The sequence below is a fragment of the Varanus komodoensis genome, unplaced genomic scaffold (genome assembly GCF_004798865.1).
Source record: "Varanus komodoensis strain SLA01 unplaced genomic scaffold, ASM479886v1 scaffold3, whole genome shotgun sequence".
Taxonomy (NCBI): domain Eukaryota; kingdom Metazoa; phylum Chordata; class Lepidosauria; order Squamata; family Varanidae; genus Varanus; species Varanus komodoensis.
The window spans coordinates 63,363,780-63,385,742 of NW_025335761.1; the positions used below are offsets into that span (position 1 = coordinate 63,363,780).

The window sequence follows — 21,963 nt, forward strand, 5'->3', positions numbered from 1 at the left end:
CGTCCTTTGCCCTCTGGGTCCCGGTGCTTTGTCAGCACTATCTGCCTAAGTTCCCCGGACTCACTTCCACAATACTGATTTCAGGAGACAGTGCCGGTTCGGTATCTCCTGCTGTGAACGTTACGCCCATGATTGCCCAGTGGCCCAGCTGCCTTCCCTGCTGGTTTCTCGCTTCTGGTGTTTTTGAAGCATTTTTTATTGTTGGCCTTGCTGCTGTCAGCAAAGTGATCCCCAAAATGCTTCTCTTCTTGACTGCTTGCATCTCCTCTGTGCAAGCACGTACTCCCTTTAGGTTTGCGGATTTGGGCCAGCCCTCCCGACCCTAAGCAGCCCGTTCTGAAGCACTCCCCATGGGACTCAGGAAGACCTGCTGCAGATCACAGACGGATAACCGCACCAGCCTGCTGAAGCAAGCCATGGAGGTGCCACGAGGAACCTGCAAGACTGGCAAACCTGCAGAGGAACACGATTCAAATTCTAGCCCGGATTCAGGCCGGGCATCAACCCAGATTCAGGCTGGACTTCAGGAGAAGCTTCCTCACTGTCAGAGCAATATGACCGTGGGACCAGCTGCCTGGAGAGGTGGGGGGCTCTCCCACACTGGAGACATTCAGAAAGAAACTGGCAGCCATCTGAGTGGGAGGGTGTGACATGGTGTCCTGCAACTGCATGGGGTTGGACTAGATGGCCTTCATGCCCCCTTCCAACTCTACTATTCGATGAAGAGAGGCCAGTGTTAACACATGCACAAAGTAGTAAACACTGTGTTTACATACTGCCTTTGCAAGGAGAGTGTACATCACTCCATTTTGTATTCCTTACCACAACAACCCTGTGAGGTAGACCAGGCTGAGAGAGAGTGACTTGGCCCAGAGTCCCCTGCTGAGCTACATGGCCAGGCTGTGTCTCCGGAGCCTCCAGCCCATCCCCAACCACCGCACCACACCGGCTGGGCACACAGGCACACCCGGATACAGAAACTCAGCCAGCGCAGGCCACGAACAAGAGTGTGCGGCAGATCACACACCTGCCGCCATCTTTGATGCCAGCACCAACTGGCAGCTATAAATTAAGCCGTACTCATCAGTATTTTTACTGCCCTGAGAATCCCAGGCCTATAAAGGGTACCGCGGAAGAGATTACCGAAAGGCAATGCGTCTCTAGCGGAGGATTTCCCGTGCCTTTACAGCCTGCCCTGTTCTAGTAGTTACCTGCGAAGCAGGAACACCTCCGAGAATCCAGCGGCTGGTTCCCAGAATCCTCCGCGGAAGCGCTGAGCCGGCTCCCTGCCTTCCAAGGAGCGGAGGCCAACGAGCCGGCCAGGTCCACGCAAGCAGCGCACGGGTGGCGCATGGAAGAGCGCACTGAATGCCACCAAACGCAGACAGCTCTGAGACAGCTCAGGTCAGTGGACTCCTAGACTGGTTTGGGAGCCGCTGCTGCTCGGGGGCTCCCGGGGACAGGTCCCCTGTGCTGACGGACGGTCAGGCGCACTCCCCAGTTGGCTCTCCTGCATCTCGTGGTATCTTTCCATACCATCAACTCTCTCCTGGGCAGCCTTGCCGGGAGGGGCATGGACTGGAGAATTCAAAGGGTGTTGGGCTGATGTTTGTTCCAGGGCCTCTGGGATGCCTCAGGTTCCACCTTGCCTGGTCCAGAGTTTGGGGCTGGTGCCCTCCATGCACACCTGGCCCTCTTTTTCATCCTCTCATCCTGGAGGGGCTGTAAAAGGCCTGAACGAGGGCCTGAGGGAGATTTGGGCAGCGATTAGCCCACCCAGGCTGCAACTCCGAGACGGAAGCACCGAGGCTTGGGAAGCCCGCCAAACCGGACAGATGCTGGCCCCCTTTTTCAGATGGGGCTGGATCCTGTCCCCAGAAGGGTATGGTTTTCCCAGTTGCAATGTATGGCTGTGAAAGTTGGACCATAAGGAAGGCTGAGCGCCGAAGGGTTGAGGCCTTTGAATTGTGGTGCTGGCGGAGACTCCTGCGAGTCCCTTGGACCACAAGGCGATCAAACCGGTCAGTCCGAGAGGAGATCAACCCTGACTGCTCTTTAGAAGGCCAGATGCTGAAGATGAAGCTCAAATACTTTGGCCACCTAATGCGAAGGAAGGACTCCCTGGAGAAGAGCCTGATGCTGGGAACAATTGAGGGCAAAAGGAGGAGGGGACGGCAGAGGATGAGGTGGCTGGATGGGGTCACTGGGGTGGCGGGTGTGGGCTTGGGCGGGCTCTGGGGGATGGTGGAGGACAGGAAGGCCTGGAGGGATGTTGTCCATGGGGTCGTGATGAGTCTAGCAACTAGCAACTAGTTGCTAGTTTGCGACTAGCAACAACAACAAGCAACAGACTATTTTAACACTCTCCGAGAGACCACCTTTAAAAATCATGCCTGAGAGGTGCAGAGAGCTGACCGGAGTTCCGAGAGGCTGCAGTCCAACACGTCCAGAGGGTACCAGATCAGGGACAGTCGCTCGAGCTGCCCAGCTGATTCTGGGCCTACTTCAAAAGCTGCCCTTGTCCTGTCGAGCCCTCGACAGTTTGGGAGCAGCTTATCTGGAGAAATGCCTCTCCTCTCACCAAGAATCTGCTGCTTGTAACCCCAGAGGTTACATGGGGATCCCTACATAGCCTCTCCCAACCGCAATCTACCCAGACGTTGCTCCTCGCCCGAGCACCGGCGCTGAGGAAGACGCAGAGGCCAGCCTCGAGAGGAAGGGCCTGCCCTGTGGTGGCCCCATCCGCAGAATGCCCTTCCCCGAGGCCTGCCCAGTGCCAAGCTTATCTTCGCAGTGCCAGATTAAGACAGTCAGCTCAAGCTGAGCCTTTTAAGGCTACACTTGGCTATCCGAGGGCTTGAGGAGATGCCCCATCCCAGGTGGGTGTTCAAAGGTTACTCTTTATTCTGCGTTGCTTGGGCTGCTTTTAATTGTTTTGAATTGCTTGCATTTTAAAAGATTTCTGTGGTGTTTCATTTCCATACCACGTAATGGCCAAAGCATTTTATTGTATTGCTCTGATCAGTGCCGCAAACTGCCCAGAGAACTTTGGCTTTGGGCAGCCTAGAAATGAAATAAAATAAACCGATGGAGCCCTTATTGTTCACAGACTGGGAGGTACCAGCAACAGGGGCCTCTGGGCTGGCGGACCCTCATGTTCAGAGCATCATCCCAAGGGGCAAATACAGTACATCCGGTTTTAGTGTTCTACAAACTCTTACTCTGATCTCTTTTTCACTATAAGGTTGTGCTATGCCTTGCATTGTTTTAAAGTGCCTCTTCTAATTTTCCTGTTTTTGTATACAGTTACGTTTTATTTGCACGACTCATGCCGAGTACACTGAAAATTTGTTCCAAAACAACCCTAAGCGCAACCCCATTGAACAGCAGCGTTTTCAAGACTTGGCCTGAATGCACGAACGGAACGGGCAACATGAATGTCAGCAGACAGGCATTTCAGTTCTGGAGACTCTCCGCTGGATCCGATTCCCATCAATGCTCTCCGTGGTTTTGCGGAAGGCCTCGCATCCTCAGCCACCGTGGGTCCGAGGGCGCCAAAATGCAAAATAAGTGCTTATTCTTCAGGAACCCGCGGATCAGAGTGGAGAACCCAGGGCTGGGTTCAGGCCGGCTGCATTTCTTGAGCATACTTCTTGGGACCAGCTCTCAGCCCAGCTGTGGGATGGATCTTTTCTGTGCCAGGTTTGCCTCCTGCCCCTGGTGGGTCCGTTGTTTGGGAGAAGGGCAAGAGCTGGGCCTCCGGTGCAGCCATCAGCATCGCCACTTACGGGGTCCTAAAAAAGAGGGCGAGCACAGCTCAGCCCCAAAATTGTGGACAGCCACCGCGAGCCAGGCCGAATGGGTGCACCCGTGCTCCTTCCACCAAGCCGGTCTGCCCTTGGCAAGTGCCAAGCTCTTTCCCCACAAGGGTCTTGCTCCAGTCCCAGCCACCGCCCCGCGTTCTGCAAAGGGTTACACAAACTGTGGCGCATGGGAGGAAAGGAGGAGATGGCAGCCACAGCACTGCCGACAGAGCACACAGTGTCTTCCTCTTCCCTCCCCATCCCTTTTCCTTGTATGCCATGCCTCTTTTGGGTTGCAAACGTGCAGCCGGGGCGGTCTCATTTTACTGGCGGCACGTCAGCCGCTCGGGGGCCTTTCCGGTTGTGAGGCAGGATTAGAATACCCGAAACGAACAGGCTCAGGCTGCGGGAGACCCCTGGCCGCCAGTGCTGGCACGGCTTTCGTCGAGCCACGGCTCCCACCAGCCGCCAACGCTTAATGCACGAGAGGGAGCGGCACGGGCCTGGTGCGCGGGAGGGACGTGCCGGAGCATAGTGCTCAGCAGATGAGCCTTACGACGTGCGCCGGTCAGGAATGTTCCTTTACATCAGGGGTCCTCACACTTTTTGAATAGGGGGCCAGCTGAAAGGCTGCGGTGACCATTTCGGCCAGTGAGGTGGGGGTGCCTGGGGGCGTGGGCTGGCGAGGTGCCGCTGGGTGCGCGAAAGGCGGCATCGGGCACGCGCGGCGGTGGCTCGCTCACTCGATCTCCCAGCAAGTCCAGAGCCATCTCTGAGCAAGCGAGCCACCACCTCCCCAACCGCACAGCAAGCGCGCGCACGGGCAGCAAACAGCGGCGCGGGTCGGATGGATGGCCATGGTGGGCTGGATCCGTCCCGCGGGCTGCAGTTTGAGGACCCATGCTTTACATGTTCAGAAGAAGGGCTGGTGCATCCGGGGAGCTCCCTCCCCTGCACTGCGGAGGAAGCAGCATGGAAAAGGTTAATCCCGTTCCCAAAGCAGGCGCCCGGAGAACCGGACAAAGGCTCCTCTGATAACATTCCTTAATTCCACAGAGGACGCCGGATGTGGCAGCCGCCGCGCACCATCCTCCGGGCAGAGCGCTCGGTTCCGCTGGGGGCCCCACGCTCCCGGCTGAATCTGGGGACAACTGGCGCCGGGGGGGGGGGGGGAGGACGAATGGGGTTTCCAAAGGGCCATTCCTTGCACTGCGTTAATTCGGCGTGCCTGATGGGAAGCGGCAGCCTGCAGCCCACCTGTCTGCAGCGAAGAGCGTGGGCTTGGAGGCGGGCGGCCCGGTGGCCATCTCTGTGAAGGCCGCGCCCCGCGAGGTGGCTAGTCCTCTGTGCTGCAGGGCGGATCCTTCGCAAGCCCGGTGCGAGACGGAGAGACAATCCCTGCCCGGAGCAGGAGCTGCTGAGGCGGCGGCTCCCGGGGGCTGCGCCTGGCCCCCTGGCCCTCGGCTCTCTGCGGAGGGCGGGGAGTTTCGCGAGGGACGGTCACTGGGGTCGTCCTCGCGCTGGTCGTGGTGGGGCAAGCGGGAAGGAACAGCAGGCTGGTGTGGCCCCCCCTCCCGGACGCCTTCTCTGAGCATCCCGGGCACAAGGGCTCCGCTGGTCCGGCTTCTGGTGCTGGAGAAGGCCCCGGCTTCTTGGCTGAACTGTGGCGTTCCCGGCCGGAGATCTGGAGGGCCAAGCTGGCCAGCGTGAGCAGGGCGGCTTAACAAGCACGCAAAGCTTATTGTGGCTGCTAGTCCTCAGGGTGCCCTGCCCCCAGAAGGGGCACTGTGCCTCTGTACACCAGCGGCGGGGGACCCCGTGGCAGGGAGCCGTGGAACGCACCTCCCGCCTCGGGGCTTCCCGCGCAGCCGTCACAGGAGCGGAACGGTGGATCGGGGCCATCCATCCCCCCCTCCGCCGGGCTCCTCGGAGGCCACGTCCTTGTGGCAGCCTGACTGCCCAGCGCGCGCACTGATGCGCTGCCCCGTTGGCTAACAAAGAAACCACTGGCGCGGCAACGACATCCTGTCGCCCCGGGCCTGCTTGGTGGGGCACCCGCAGCCCGTTCGCAGCCGTCGCTAAAAAACGGTACCTTCTTCCCTTCTCTCGTAGTCTTCCTCCTCCCTCGCCAGGTTACAGTGGATGTCCTTCAAACACAAGCAGGGCTCGAACAACCGCCCTCCGGGTCTTCAAAGAGTTGTGAGGGCTGATGCCACCCATCAATGGAGGCAGTGGGGCAGTGTATCCCCTCCGGGTTTCAGCCCTACCAGGCGTGGTGCTCTCCATGGTGTTCTGCTGTAGCCCCTAAATGGGTTCAGAGCCATGGGCGGTCCCTCAAAAGCGCAGGCTGAAACCCAGACTGGATTCACTGCCCCTGGTCTACCAGCCACAGTGCCCGGCAGCCGTTTCCCGGCACAAACACACGTGATAAGGACCCTGGGCATGCGCCGAGGTACAGTGTGTGGAGGAGTCCAACTGTGAAAATGTGCATGAGCACTGTAAATGGATTGCTTTCCGGCAACGTCAGTAACATGCGTGAATTGCAGACATGGAGAAACAGAGGAAGGCAAAAGACTAGCGACACAAAGGCCCGGGTGTGGACTGGGCCACCCGCACTTCCCTCTGGGGTCGCTCGGGCAAAGCAAAGAGTGTTGTTTTGCCACCAAGCAGGCACTTTTGCGTGGAACGCTCTCACGGGCAGCGACAACAGAGTGCGGAACTTGGGAGGTGGCTTGGCCTAATCAAGGCCAGCTCACTGAAGCGGGGGCGGGGGGCACGGCCGCCTGCCTCTTTACACACCCACCCACCGCGAATGGCTGCCGCCACTCCCCTGCCTGCCAACCACGGTTTGCACACTCACTTCCCACCACCACTTCGAACTCCAGCCAAGTCCTGCTCAAGCCCTTTGCACACGCTGCAAAACCTCTTTGCCCACCAACGCCCCCCACCCCCAACGCAGCGCACGCCTAGCGAAAACACCCCGTGCAGAGATTCCTTAACACACATGTGCGCTCACATCAAGTCAGACTGCGAGCGTTTGGCCTCGTGAGCGTAAAAGTTTGTACAGGCGTCCAGCAAACGTCTTTTCTCTCGCAGCTGATAAGTCAGAGCTGTGGAATTTGGCACTGGGATGTCCAGGGATCCGAGCAATAATTATATAAAAAGGAAGCACAAGCAGATTCCCCTTTCCTGCCTCCCCCACACCAAAACAGAGGCCTTTCTAGGAATCTTCCCAAGAGCTTCCAGGAACAACTGAAATGGAGGGAGGGAGAAATGCAGTTAAAGATCTACTTGATACGGCTGTAGATGCTCATAAGCAAATCTGCCTCCGCCAGCAGCGGTTCCTCCAACCGATCATGTGGCTGGGGATGATGGGAACTTGCAAGTGCAACAGCATCTGTGGAACCGTTTTGTTGGAAAGGCTCCACTAGATAAATCACGTCAAGATCCTTCTGAAATCAAATGAAAAGGCCTCTCTGGCCAATAGACATACTAATGGAAGCCGAGAAGCCTCTTGGAAGAGGCATGCCCCTTCGCAGGCGGTCAGGATGCCTCTTCTGGAGAAGGGAAGGCCTCTTTGGGTGCACCGTCTAAAGCCATCAAAAAGAAATGTTTTTCCCCGCACGACGGTAGTAAATGCAAATAGGTCTGATTTAATTAATTAAAACCAAGATGTTTGCATACCTTTTGTCTCCCCTTTCCTTTCTTTCTCACTTTGCTGAATTGTACAATGCAATTAATTAAAGGACTTTTTAAAGGATCTGAGCCAGCTCTAAAACTCAGCGCCGGTCTCCGGTCCTGGATGCAGCGGCTGAGTGTTCACACTGCAGGGAACTGAAAATACCACCACCGGCCTTCCTTTCGTATCACGTCTTGCTGGGTGACCCACACCCAGGGCAACTTCGAGGTGTTCAAGCAAAACAGGAGCACAGCGCACTGACGCAGGGGGAGACGCACCGACAGGGCATCCCCTTGCTCAAAGCCCTCTTGAAGGAAGGTGTGGGGCTGCTCTGCCCCCAGCAATGCTGCATGTGCTGGCAGGGCTCCCACAGAGAGAAACGGGAAGTCTGAAGCAGGAAAATGCACTGTGTTCGGGAACCCCTTAAGGGACGGTCACCCTTCAGACTAAGCCAATTCTGTAAGGGTAGACCAGTCTGGGGATGCTAGGAGCGGTAGTCCAGAGAGATAACAGGTGAAGGACAAAAGCCGATGGCCCTGATGCACAGCTCCAGTTCCCGAACAGCACCTTCCGGGCCCTTCCAGAAGTGTTAGAACTACCACAAAGTGGTGTCTCCCAACCCCATCCAGTCAGTGGGCTGAGAAGGGCGCCCATGGGTGGGGGTCCTGAACGCTGCTAAGGGGACGAGGTGGATCAACGGCGCCAGGGTCCGCACCCTTCCCAAGCTGCAGGGCCTCCAAGGCAGCTTTGGTGCCAGAGTCCAGCCAGAGGATCGGCTGGAGAGCATCCGTCTTGTTGACGTCGCCCAGTACGTTGTGGAGCTACCTGGCCACCGTGTGCGGAAACAGCCTGCCCCCAACACTGGGTCTGGAGGACAAGTTCACCGATCGCTGGGGTCCCCCCATTCCCCACCCCTCAAGGAACCGGGCTTCAACCATCCAGCGAGCTGTTCCACCCGCCCTCCGTGAAGTGCCCAGAATTAATTGCCAAGGCCCCACTCCCACAGCCTTCCTCCTCTTGACGTAAGCCCATATGGGCAACCATCAGGCACTCGTGCAGTCCCCTCCTGCCCCAGGATTTTGCCCATCTGCTCAACCCCCCCACCCCACCCGGCCCGGCTACATGTGGGCCCTGGTGACTGGCTCTGAATGCCAACCCTCACAACTCCCCCTGCGTTGGACTCCAAATCCCATGATTCCCCACGGCCGCATCTGGAGGGCGCCCGGCTGGGGATGGCTGGCCACTGGCATTTCCTGGCCTTGGAGTGGCTCTGTTAACTCGTTGTGCGCTGGGCCCCTCGGCGAGGTGCGATGCAGGGGCTTCTCCGCTCGCCTCCGGAGTGCTGCAAGACCAGCACCGAACACAAACACACAGCCAGCCAGCGCAAAGCAGGGAAGCGCAAGCACCAGCCTAAAAATAGAGCACCGTTCAGACCAATTATGATTTCAGTTACTCAGGCGGACTGCGAGGCGTAACACAAGTCTTGCCAGAAAGGGAATGTCAAATCCACCTTGGTAGACCACGAGGGAAGAAAGTTACACCGAAAGAGAGAATCGCGGGCGGCAGGAGTCACTGCCGGATGGCCAGTCAGTGGCCCAGTTCGACCAGGACGGCTGCGCGGGCAGCTATTCCAAAGGCAGGCTCAGCTCGCATGGACGTTGCTGGCACAGATCGCTTCGGCCAGGAATAAATGATTTGGCCCACGGGCTGATAGAATTCAGTTCGATTTGCACTTCCCAAATGACTGCGCAAACCGGAAAGCCCTTCTCTTTCCGTTTTTGCACTTTTCCACATTTTGCAGGGCAAATGGGTGCGTTGAGGGGAATTGTGCACAATGCTGGATTTATTACGGGAAAGCATCTGCAATACCTCAACATTCTCAGGGTAAGCATGCACAGAACCGCATACATACGATCCTGAGGACACTTAAAAGATTTGCTAACTCATCCACAAACAGGGTGGAACAAACCTGTGCTTTAAAAAGCTTCCGTGTTAAAGAACGTGGAACAGAATCAAGCTGGGACGACACGGCATGCCAGTTCCTGGAACTCCTAATTCATCCCACCTTAATGCCTTTCAGGCTCTTGGAAAGCTGTGTACTGTTGTTGTTGTAGTACCTTAATAATAACTGTTACATTGCTGGGACTGTGATCTTTGGGGTAACCCCAGAGGGACAGATTTGGACTTCTGGGATCAGGTTCACCACTCCTGGTTTAAGTAACACCAAGTTGGAAACTCGTGAAGATTTAGTGCAAAATGCCCAGAAATCTGCCTTCGACCTACCCATGGCCTAAGTAATAGGGATTTTCTTCCAAGCAAGTGTACTTCTTAAAAACCCACCTTTTCCATGCAACCCTGGCCTTAACCTGTCTATCCTCATACCTGGCTAAAACACGAAGCCTATTGAGAGAACGGAGCCGCCCTGAGCCGTGTTCCTTTCCTGTCGTCTCTCAACTCTCCTCTTCCCTCATTCCTCCTTTGCTGGAAACTGGAAATGGGCAAGTGCCTCAAATCTGTTTGCTTGATCACTCAAAAAAGGCTTATTCCACACCGATGGTGCCAGAGAAAGGGAGCAGAGTTTACGCAGACTGACCGACATTCTCGCTTCCGCAGCGCAAGAAAAGCCCGAAGAGTCTGGCAGGTGTGTTTCAAAACAGGACGAAAAGGGCCGAAATCAACTTTCAGCAGGCTAGAAACAAGACAAGAAACAACAGGTGGGCGCAAAAGCTAACGGGGAGGAAGGGGAGGAGACCATTGGAAACTGCTGACTATTATTTTCACTAGGTTGGCAAACCTAGGGTGCCACCAAGTTTAGCAGTGGGAAGCATTTGCCCTGCTCAGGCTCATGTTAACCCAGCTGCAGAGCCAGAAGCAAAATCAGAGAAGCCTTCAGATATGTTTGACTTGAATTCCCATTATCCTCAGCTGCTAAGGGGAGTTGTGATCATATACACCGGGGGTACCCGTTCAGGCAGGGCTGGCTAAAGATTTTTGTAAGAGGAAGCAAAGCAGGAAGAACTAAAAGATTTAGGTAAAGGCCGGAAGTTGGAAACTTCTTTCAGTTTGTGTTTGATCAAGATTTACCTAATTCGCACCTTGCTCGCTGGATGCAATATGCAGTCAAAGTCCGTACTTTTCTACGCTTGCAATGCTATTCGTGGACCAAAAACTGGGTCAGACGGCTTGCCTGTGCTTGAAGAATGCACATGGCAAAATGCACTTTAATCGGGTGAAAAATGGGCAAACACACAGATGCCCACATATTTGGAGATGCAGGTATAAAAATACGGGTGGATTTTTAGATAAAAGGAAAAATGGGTCCGCAGTCAAATAGGAACGTGAATCGGAAAAAGCTTCAAGGTGGAATTCGGGGAGCTTTGTCCGCCCTGGATCACGCCAATCTGCACATCCCAAGGTAAAGATCCTGATGTGCAAAAAGGTTCTTTTGCGGGAGAGAGGCCATGAGGCAGGGCTTGGGAATGGCTTGGATGCCGGAGAACCACGATGGGTGGAGGAGCCTGGAATGTCACTCAAGCTGCAGAAAATTTGCCCCCCCCCCCCAGTCCGGGATCTCACAAGCCCGAGGGAGCAGTTGCGTGCCCAGCCTGGCAGCGGAGATCCTCCGTTAATGGGAGGCGCCAGGGACTGACCCGGAAGGGCTTCCACGCAGTGCTGCTCCCCCGTCCTTCAGCTGCATCCTCCTCTCTGCAGGGCCACGTGCGAATGGCAACATGAGACGGGCCGCAGACCCCTTGCGTGGGCCCCTCGTCTGTCGGGAGAGGGATCCCTTTGGAAGCGCAGCCGTGCTCGATGCGGGAAGCTTGCCTGGCGGCCATGCACGGCCCACTTCTTCCCAGCCTAGCCTCCTCCCCGGGCGTGGGGCTGGGGGGACCCCACACACGGTTCCTTGAATCCTCTTCCAGGGAGGATGAGAAAGACACACGTGGATCCCGTAACAAAGAGCTTCCTCCTCTCTGAAGGTGCTCCAGGGCCTTTTTGGCTAAACAGCAGGACATAAATGCCGTGCATAAATAAATAAACGCATTCCCGGGCCCGACAGAAGCGGGAAGGAAGACAGGACAGGGCCAAGCAGCCCCTGAGAGGACGGGGCCGGGCGAGGGACGCGGGCACGTGGACCCCCTGCTCAGGACACGACGGCTGCTTCCCGCAAGCGCACGCCTGCGACTCGGGTTTCTGGCGCTTGACTGACGTGTACTTGGGCACCGGCAGCTGAACGTACTGGCCGGGCCCCGCTGGCAAGCGCAGCACTGGGACAAGGGTCGGTGCGCTTTGGCTGACTGGGCACCCCGCTGAAATGTGCAGTCATCCCGGAGTCTGCCCCCCCCCCCCCGCCCCACCAGCCCTCGACGCTGAAGAGGCCGGGTCGGCTGCTTCCTGGCGTCTGCAAGGCCGGTCCAAAGCGAAGGCCGGGCCACGTGGCTCCATCTGTGCCGGGCTTTGGGGGCCGGTCCGGAGTGAGAGGAGAGGCTCCCCCACAATGCGGGGGCTTCCCAGCGCCTGGCACAAAGGCCGCCCCCCCCCCCGGTGGAAGCCAGCCGCCGGGCAGGTCACACGCCTCCGTGGTTTCCGGGTGTCTGGTGCAGGTGGACGGTTGTCTCCCCTCTCTCCGTGCCTCCCCTGAGACCTGGCCCTGAGCGGACCTCTGCACTGCACAGGGAGATCGGGGGGGGGGGGGGCGTCCTGCCTCGTGCAGGCCGCCGCAGGGAAGAATCTGCTGGCCCCCGAAGGCAATGGGGCCAGCGAGGGCTGCCGCCGCTCCCTCTGCAACGGGCCGTTCGTGGGCGCCATCCGTGGCTTCACGCTGCCGCCCACCTATAAATGATCTGGAACGACACTGGCGGGAGTGTTGCAGCGGCTTCTCGTGGCGCTCTGCGAACGTGAGGTGCCCTGCTGGATCAGGCCCGGGGCCCAGCTAGGCCAGGGCTCAGGTGGGCCCCTGGTCACCCAGGAACCCCACAAGGAGTGCGGCAGCCCCCCCGCCTGCCCCCCCAGAAACGGGGCAAAGCTGCCTCCTCCGCTGGGGGCGGCAAGGAGGCACTGGGGCCCAGTAGCCCCGAGCGCCGTGCCCAGGCCCCCTTGGAAGCCACCGCTGTGCCTCGCGGAAGCGACTCCCGCGGTTCGACTCTGCACCGCTTCCTCCGCTCTGCCTGGAGTCTCCCACCTGCCTGCTTCGTGGGATGACCCGACCGGGGTTATAAGGCCGGGAGAAAAATGCCTCCTTCGTTACTTTCCGCACCCCTCTGTCTATTATGTCGCTCTTCACTCGCCTTCCTCCGAAGCTGCAGAGCAGAGGACCAGCCAGACCTTTTGCTGCCCCCCCCGCGGGCCCCGCAGAACCCCGAAAGGCTGCAGTGGCGCCCACCCTGTGGGTTAGGAGTGGGGCATGCCTGCAGACCCAAGGGCCGCGCAGGGCCCCGGTGCGCCCCTCTGGAAGCTGTCCACACACGAGCCCCCCGGCTGGCTTTCCACCCTTCCAAGCTGCAGCTGGGAGCATCTCCCCACACCCTTTTCTAGGGGGCTATGGGACCCTTCACAGGTCAGACGGGGAGACCGGCAGACCAAACACCACCCAGAGGGCAGGTGCAACCGTTTCTCACGAGTAAACAAGCACTGCATCGAAGCTGCTTGCTGTTCTGCGGGCGCATGGGACCCATGGCTGCCACCCCGATCCAAGCGCTTTCGTTCCCAACTTCGACTCTCAGTTAAGTTTATACCTAACGGCAGCTTAGCCGGGGGTGGGGGGGGGGTGGCGCAGAGAGGAAGCTGGAACTCCCACCATATTAGACAGATTTAAAAGAGATTACATTCTGTCCCATGGCACCATAAGATGCTAACAAATTTACTGCAGCAAAAGTTTCAGCAGGCCAGATTCCACATCAAATGCATGTTTTAACCTCAATCGGTAGCTTACATAATACGTGTGTGTGTTTGAATAATTGGCAAAAGAGCAATAAGGAGGAGACAGAAAATCCTGATAAATATTTTAAAATGCACATTTATTCCTGCTTTGCCCAGTATATCCTAGAAACAATCAATCACTTGTGAACTGGCCAGAGAGCTTTGGCTAATGGGCAGGGCAGAAATTTTATAAAATAAATGTCTTTACTCCGGGATCCAGGATCTGCCCATCTGCATCGCTTCTTAGCTTTGCCTATTAACATACTATATGCCTTTACGTGCAAGCATATATAACAATCGCCTGTGAACAGAAGCAAGGGAGGCAGGCAAGCACCACGAAAGCCGGGCCGGGCGAATGTCACCCACTCTCCAGCAAGTCTTTAAATTATTTCCAAACCAGAACAGGAAATCCAGCCTGTCTATTATAGCCCCCTCTGCACGGCAATGCGATCCCATGCACGTTTACTCAGAAGTAAGGACTCCTCCTCAGGCGAAGCGTGCAGTGAGAACACGGTGCTCCAATCCGGAGCAGCGACAGGGAAGGAGAGGGTTACGAGATGACCAGGATTATCCACCAGCGGGCTAGCTATCCCGGAAGGCTCTTCCCGGACTCCTCTCCCACGCCGGCACACCCCGATTCTCGTGCCTTTACGCCCAGCCGCTTATCCTTCCACTGGGCTTTCTTACCTAACTGCACCAGATTAGATCATTTTCAAAGATTTTATGCAATGCAGAGGCCTCTTGAAGCAAACTCCACCACACGGCTCCTCAGCCGGACTATATAAGGAAATACCCAACTCCCACCAGAGTTCTCCCGCCACCGGCCCAAACGGAGAGCTTCACCGCCTTGGAATGGGGCCCTGGACGGTCTCGGCAAGGCGAATTTCAGGGCAGCCTTCAAGGCCTCGCAAAACCCGCCGGAGCCCGCTGTGAACGGGGCCGGGCGGCAGCTGTCAAAGCCTTGCCGGCACCGGGTTCGAACATGCACGGAGGGACGCCCGCAAGCACGGAGGGGCTTCGCCCGGGATCCTGCGGCAAGAGGGCCTCGGGCTACAGCAGACCACATAATTCTGGCACCCGCGCTGCCCTTCGCTCGAGGGCCATGTGCCTGGCCCCGGAGGGGCAAACGAGTCCGCTCGCAGCAGCAGCACGAAGCTGGTTTCTTCCCCGAGCGCCAAAAACGGTGAAGAATGGGCCGGGGAAAAGGGGGAGTTTTCCTTCTGCCAGTGACTGAGCGCCAGGTCCTCTGCAGGATACGCCATTCACAAGGAGCGGCCCCGGGAGCCGCTTCCAGAAAGCTTCCCCAGTGTAAACACAGGCGAAGGCAGCACAACCGGGTGCTGCGGCTGTCACAGCAGCCGGCGGCCAGCCGATCGCTATTTCGACGTAGCTGGGGAAGCTGCGGGGGCCCGAGTGCCCCCCGCCCTGCTTGCGGCACGACGGTCAGGCCCACCCAAGCGCTGCACTGGCCGCCGCACGAGGCGGGGAGCGGTCATTCGTACCCATCGCGAGCGCAAGCCCTGCCGTTTCCCTCTTGCACGGAGCCCAGGGGGGCTGGCAAGGTGCCTCTCCTCTCCCTTTCACCCTCACAACAGCCCTGCGAGGTGGGCCAGGCTGCGAGGCAGCGACTGGCTTGGCGTTGCCCGTGAGCTTCGTGGCGGAGCCTCTCCCGGTCCCGGTCCAGCACCCCAAAAGCTGCCTGCTGCATTGTTTTCGTGTAGCACATCGGAGGGAAAGGAGACCCTCCCAAACTGTCACTCGGCCGCAATCAAAACCTCCTGCAGCGAAAACGATCCAAAGTCTGGGCGCACCTTAAAAGCTAACAGGCTTTCTCATGACCCTGGGCCAGCCACACATTCTCAAAAGTTGTTGTGGGTAAAAACTGAGATAAGGCCGTTTCTGGCCCCAATCCAGCCTTCCTGCCGTTTCCCAGGGGGGCACCCCCCTTTCTCCTGGCACGGCCCCCCAACTCTATGGCTATGCAGCTTTTATGAAGTTTGCCCCATCCACAAAGCTGAAACCCCGCCAAACCTTATCGGCAGTGAGCACTCAACGCTGATGAACACCAGGACTTCCAGCACCGTTGGCCCCGCCCCTTTGCCTGCAGCCCCGCCCACAGCCGGTAGCTCCCCCCCCCCCCGATCTTCCCTGACCCACATCTCACCCCTCCGGCTTGAAGAGGTTCCCCATCCCTGGGAAGAAGGGGAGGATGAATGTTATCCTGGCCGCCGGGGGTGCACAAGAGCAGTTGTGAGCCGCCCCGAGGCTTTGTTGCGATGGGGGCGGCATCAAAATGTTTTTAATAAATAAATAATAGGGCTGCTATAAAATAAATAATTGCACTGTTTTTAATATGACTATTAGGTGGGCTAATTGACCCATTTTTACACCAGGCAGATGTCCATCTGTTCTATAAACAATAACCAAATATTGGACCGGGCTGGACTTCTTATTGATATTATATCCCACCTTTCTTTCATTAAGGAATTCATGGCAGCTTGCAGAAACCTCTTCCTCTCACACTTACCCTCACAACAATCCTGTGAGGCAGGTCAGGCTAAGCATCCATGAGTGGCACACCTGATGCGTCACAGGCCATGAAAAAGGACTCAAGGTTAAAGAGCGAACGAGGGCACGCAAGTTGAATAAACCCCCAGACTGAAGAGCCCAGAATGTTAACAGCCACAGATATGGGTGGGATCTCCTGGAATTGCACTGAATCAGAAACAGAAACAGCAAAAAGAAAATGGCTCTCTTTTCAGGTAGAAAGCACTTTTAGAGTAGCACCTTTCCTCCTCCAGCTCAAGGTGAAAGGTTTTATGCGCATGTCCTTTCCACAAGATCACTCTTAAAAGGGGATCAGCAAAGTACTTCCCTAAATCATCTAATTCTTAAATTAAGGGGTTTACCTCTCACTGTGCACAGATGGACTTGCTTTCCTGGGAGGGAACCTCCCCTACCTTTCCTCCCCTTTCTCCCCTAACCCACTCCCCAAATCCCCAACCCTTCATCAGGTGAGTATAAGGCAGACTGATCTAAATCAAAGCAATTTAAATCCACAGGAAGAAAGATTGATTCAAATAACTGATTGAAGCCAAGGCTACCATTGAAAACTTTTCTTTGATTTTTCTGAACAATGACGCAAATCTGCTCTCCTGGCCACATTAATTTGCATCACAATAGAGTAGCCTTTAGACTGTTTTGTCGTTGCTGGTAAGTAAAATGAAGTGTGGGGCTTGTAAATTGCAGGCTGTCATTACATGCAAGCCCTGGACTCTGTTTTGACTAATGGCCTTGCCCAATCAATGGTGGGAACGTCTTCCAGTTCCCAGGAGCGGTTCCCTGTACTTGTAGGTTGTTTCTGCGACACCTAAACCTGTGCACTTGGGGCTTATTCGTGCGTTAAACTCCACGTGAACCGAAGAACAAGCCATGGATTACGTAACCCACAAACCATGGAAGGTCTCGGCAGTCATAGGTGGCTTGTAAATAAATGTATAAATAAATGGTTTTATTTATACAAGCCAGAAAGAGAACCAATGGCTTGCTGGTGGGTAGCGAACTCTGGGTTGTTCATGGTTACGACTGCCCAAGGTGCAGGGTCTTCATGACCACCTCCTGGAAAACTGATACGCAATCAGCACTCTGGGTTGTCATTCAGGTGAACCAGGTCCAGGTCGCACCCTAAGTTCTGTACGCATTATTTCTCTCCTATAGAGGGAATGACATCTATGCATGTCAGCTCTTGCCTGTAACCAGCACTCATGAAAACTTGAGCAAAATCCTAGACCAGTGGCATATAGATCAGTGGGGCTTACTCCCAGGAAAGCAGACAGAGGACCACATCCTTAGCATGAGAACACATGAAGCTGCACAGGGGACAATTTTGCCCTTTTTCTTTTCCGTGCTTGTTTATTTAATTATTAAATTTGTAAACTGTGCCTCTAACCCTGTTAGGCTCTCTGGGTGGTGTACCACTCATTAAAACCACCAATAAGAGTGCTGCTTTCTGCTTTGCTCTATTTGGGCCCCCACAAACAACAACAACAACGACGACACCAACAACATATCGAAGGAAAATAAAGAGTCCCACACTGAGGGTTACTGGGCTGGAGAAAAGCAACTGAGTTTGTTAAAAGCATCCCATTTTATCCACTGTGCTGAATTTTCTTTCTGTCTGCCTTGGTTAGCCCAATTCCACCTGGATTGCCCAGCTAGCTGGTGCACTGACATGAGAATAACGGGTCAAGTCAGCACCCATGTTTGGGTGTAAGGAAAACTTCCATTCCCATGAGTCTGTAAGTATTGATAGCATGTTCATGATGAGAATTGTGTGTTTAATTAGAGAGAAATTCAGTATTTTGTCAATTAAAAATTAATTTTAAAACATTTTAAATAAAAGCACCCAATTGATCACATTTGTTTATCATTGATTTTTATCCACCCTGAGCCCAAAGAATGTTATGTGCTTCTTATTCTTTAACACCTGCTACTTTTCTGGAATTGTGGACTTAAAAAAAGAGCAAGGGCCATGTTTGTCAGTCTTATGACTGCTGTCCAAACGAGCTGAGCTTAGGAGCACTTCCCCTGCCCCACGTCCCTGACAACATTATTTAATGTGCAAGACAAGAGCTCTTGCTAACTGGATCCGTGATCTATAGAATCTCCCTTATACGCACACAGCAAGCAACCCCAAGCAACTCCCAAATGCTCTGGTAAGGCAGCATCTTGCTGGTCTTTGGCGTTTAGTCCGTTCTCATGGCCAACACAACCCTTCACAAGTGACGTGACCACCGCAGATTCCAGCCCAGGTTTGCCTTTGGACGTTCTGCTTCCTCCACAGCCTGTTTGTCCGGTGGGCCCAAAGACCCTCCTCTCCTCCTTCTCCTCCTGACAGCCAGGTGAGGGAGGTGAGACTGAGAGCCCATGACGGCCCAAGGTCACCCAGTGGGTGTCGCGGTCGAGGGGGGAGCAGACCCCGGATCTCCTGAGCCCCGGTGAACGGTCCGGGCACCGTGCGGTGCCGCTCCCAGATCCGGGTTGATGCACGCTGCCCTCGGCCATAAGATGGACTCCCGGGGTCCGCACGCACACGCCCTGTCCGGGAACATGCTCTCGTTCCGCTGTTCATAAAGAAATGGGCAAGTGTTTGCAGGCGCGGGGAGACAGCCCTTACCCCGATTCCAGCAAGGGAAGCGCGACAGCTTTCCCCAGCCCGCACACGCCAACAGTTGCTGCAGAGAAAGCTTCTGACGCAGAGAAAGCTGCAAGGGATTCAAAGCACGTCGCACCCGAGCCCACGGTGACTCACAACAATCCGGTGAGGTAGGTCACCACTGCAACCCTTGATATTGGAAGGAACAGCCCAAAGTGAGAGAGCGGCTCCCTTCAACCTGCTAACACGTTCATGAAGACACAGGAGGTGAACCCCCCACGAGCTCCGTGTTCCTTTAAGGGAGGATGAAGCCACCAGGGCGGCTTGTAAAGAGAGACCCACAAAGCAACCTGAGCAGCCTGTTCACAGAAGGCCTGGAACCGCCTGGGAAATGAAAAACGGCCCTTGCCTGGTGCCCTGGCACTCGAGACAGGCAAGCCCCCCGGGAAGAAAACGGCAGCAAAGGGGACCCACCACAAAAAAGGCTCTGCCTTGCAAGCAGAGGAAGACAGGTGAGCCTGCACAGCGACGGAGACGCTCAGTCTCTTAGGGTGCAATCCTAGGCACGGTTGGACCGAAGGAAAGAGACATCTATTTGCATGCATCGACTCTGGAGGGCATCAGCTTGGACGCTGGACGGACAACAACTCCCGTGATTCCCAGGCAGCCGGCTGGCTGGAAACTACACGGATCGTAGTCCAGCATGCACCAGCTTGGAGAAGGCTGCCTTGGATGACATGGAGAAACCACATTTCTAAATACATGTAGCTTCCACAGGAAAAAAGCAGGTGCACGAATTTGGTACATGTGGAGCCGTTCATGAGTGCACGCGTGTGTACACATGCACGCACAGGTAACACACAGCGGGTGGGTTTCCATGATGGTGCAGTGACGCCCCCGGTTCACTTAGTGCCCATAGACTCAGTAACTGGACCTTCCTCAGCTCACCCTCTCCCGATCTTGGCCCCACCCAAGGCAATACGGGGATAAATATTACGGGACAACTTTGCCCTGCACAAGCATAGTTGGCTGAAGGATTCTGGGAAATGTAGTCCCATATCTGGAGACCACCAGATTAGGGAAAGGTGGCTTGGATGAAGGGACACTTGAAATGTGTCACATGAGCCTCAGCACTGGTGGAATATTTTTCAGCAACAGACTCATGTGGAGCTTTCCATGGCAAGCACAAACAGTCAAGAGAGCTCTAAACAAAATCCTCAGGCAGGAACAGCAAACTGACCGGTGCTTGGGAGGTTTCTTGCTTTAGCACACAGGTGGGGACCCTGCGAGGACTCCCAGCTCAATACTGGCCAACACTCAGGAATGATGGGATCTGTAATCCAAGAACAGTTCCCCCGCTCCTGCACCAACACAGGCAGGAGGGGCTCTTTCTCGTTGCCCTCTAAGCTCAGGCTTACCGCCTGCCTAATCCAAAGTCCCACCTAACTCACAACAGAGTGATTTTTATATAAAAATATCAGTATCGGCCAATTAAAATGTGCACGGTTTTGTTCCAGCTGGTACCCCTCCACCCACCACCTTGCCCTCCTGGCTCAGGGACTCCTCACCGCCGACCAGGGGCTGGTGGGGCCGAAGCCCAAACATCTGCAGGGCACAAGGTTGGGGAGGGCCGCATCATGCGGCAAAGCACAGCATCTGCCAACACACGACCGACCGGTGCCCTGCGCAACGACGGATGGGTGGTTTGGGCGGAAAGGCTTCCGTCAGGAGATCCTGCCGAGAGAAAGGCCTTCCCAGGAAAAGGAGACGGCACTGCCGAGCAGAGCAGCCTGCCCAGGGAAACGCTGCTTCTGCATGCTGCTCAGGAGCCGAGGCGAGGAGCCACCCAGCCCAAAAGCAGCCGAGGAAATCCAGACTCTACGTGACCCGACTAACTTATGTGACAGGAAGTTGCCCGGGAGGGAGGAAAAGACAATTCGCCGGCGCTTGTGCTGCCACCGTCACGCCGCCGCTTCCACGGCATGAGAATGCAGAAAAGACGCAAAAGTGCCGAAAGCTGCCTTCCTCCCGGCTGTTGCTGCTTCCTCCTTTCAGGGGAGGAAACTGGGTGGGCTCCGACAGAAACTGGGTGGGCTCCCCCCAGCCGGCTGCTTGAGGATGAGTACACCCCGTCCTCACCCTCCTCGGAAGCGGCCAGAGAACAATGTGGCACTCAGAACGGCCTGGATGCACCACGGGGGGGGGGGGGGGGGGGGGAGTGGCGTGGGACGGCGGGCTGAGGAGCGGGGGCAGAGGGCACCACTTACCAGGGCTGTTGGCTTCGTTCTCCAGAACGCGCAGCTCCGTGCAGTCGGAGAGGGAATGCTCCAGGCACAGCTGAAGGAACCGGGCTTGACTCCGGTTCACCCGCTTCAGCAAAGACAGCAGCGCAACGGTTTGCTCACACTCGTTCCAGCCTTTGAACCACCCTGCCAGCACGCCGACCTGGTCTCGAAACATCATGATTGGCACGCGTGTGTGTGTGTGTGTGCGTGTGTGTGTGAGTGAGAGAGAGAGAGAGAGAGAGAGGGAGAGGGAGAGGGAGGGAGAGAGATATGCTGGGAGGAGGAGAAAAATGCGCAGCTCTGCTCTGGAAGGCAAAGATGTGGCAGAATCCCCCTTCTAAAGTCCTCTCCACTCCCCTGGCCCCTTTTCTTGCTCGGGTCTACTTTGCGATCAAGTTGTTATTGCAGAAACAAGACGGTGATCGCCAGGGTTGGGTGTGCTTCGTTCACACGCTCTCTCCAGGCCAAAACGCCAGCGGCTGCTGGGTCCCCCCAAGACAACGACATACGGCAGCGAAAGGAAGCCGACACGATACGAAGCGCAGCTCGCACGCACCCGGTCAGTGCGAGGGATTTCTCAGCAAGGCACGGCGAGGAGTGGAGATGGTGTGAGGAGGAGACATGAGGCAGAGTGCCGTCCGTTTTTGCACGCTCGGTTTCCCTCTTGCTCTCTCGCTCGCTCTCGCTGCCTTTCCCCACTGCGCTATTTCAGCCGAGTGTCCTCTCCTCGCTCTGGACCTTCCACAGCTGCGGCGTTCCTCACCGAGGCGGGGAAAGAGAAGCACTCACAACTGTTGGGGGAAAGGAGGGAGACAGAAAAAGAATTTTTTGCCGCGATGGTAACGATGACACACTTTGCGAGGCAACGCCATGATTCAGCATGACAGAAATCTCGGCTCACTTCCTAATATGACAGAGGGAAATTTGGGATTGGCGACCACAAGGGGGGGAGGAGGGGGAGCTGCTTGTTTGGGGGGCGAGGGCAGGTCTGTGTTCTTTCCTTTTTAAGGAGCACCCCCTTCTCTCCCTGTACAACACAAATAACAGGTGGGGGGGGGGGAGGGGGGGGGGCACTAAAAAAGCAGGCCACACTTGGGGAGGTGGGGGTTCCGTCAGAGAGGT

At 56.1% G+C, this 21,963-nt stretch overlaps 1 protein-coding gene across 2 annotated transcripts in view; it reads right to left on the minus strand.

Annotated features, from left to right (window-relative positions):
- Positions 1 to 21,740, minus strand: part of SAMD4A (sterile alpha motif domain containing 4A) — a 125,858-nt gene extending 104,118 nt beyond the window's left edge. Inside the window, exon 1 of one of the 2 annotated variants that reach the window (XM_044436091.1) lies at positions 20,824 to 21,740. In XM_044436091.1, coding sequence (XP_044292026.1) covers positions 20,824 to 21,019 — 196 coding nt within the window. In that variant the 5' untranslated portion in view covers positions 21,020 to 21,740. The remainder of the gene's footprint in view (positions 1 to 20,823) is intronic. The other variant, XM_044436092.1, reaches the window with a different exon arrangement.
- Positions 21,741 to 21,963: the final 223 nt, after the last annotated feature.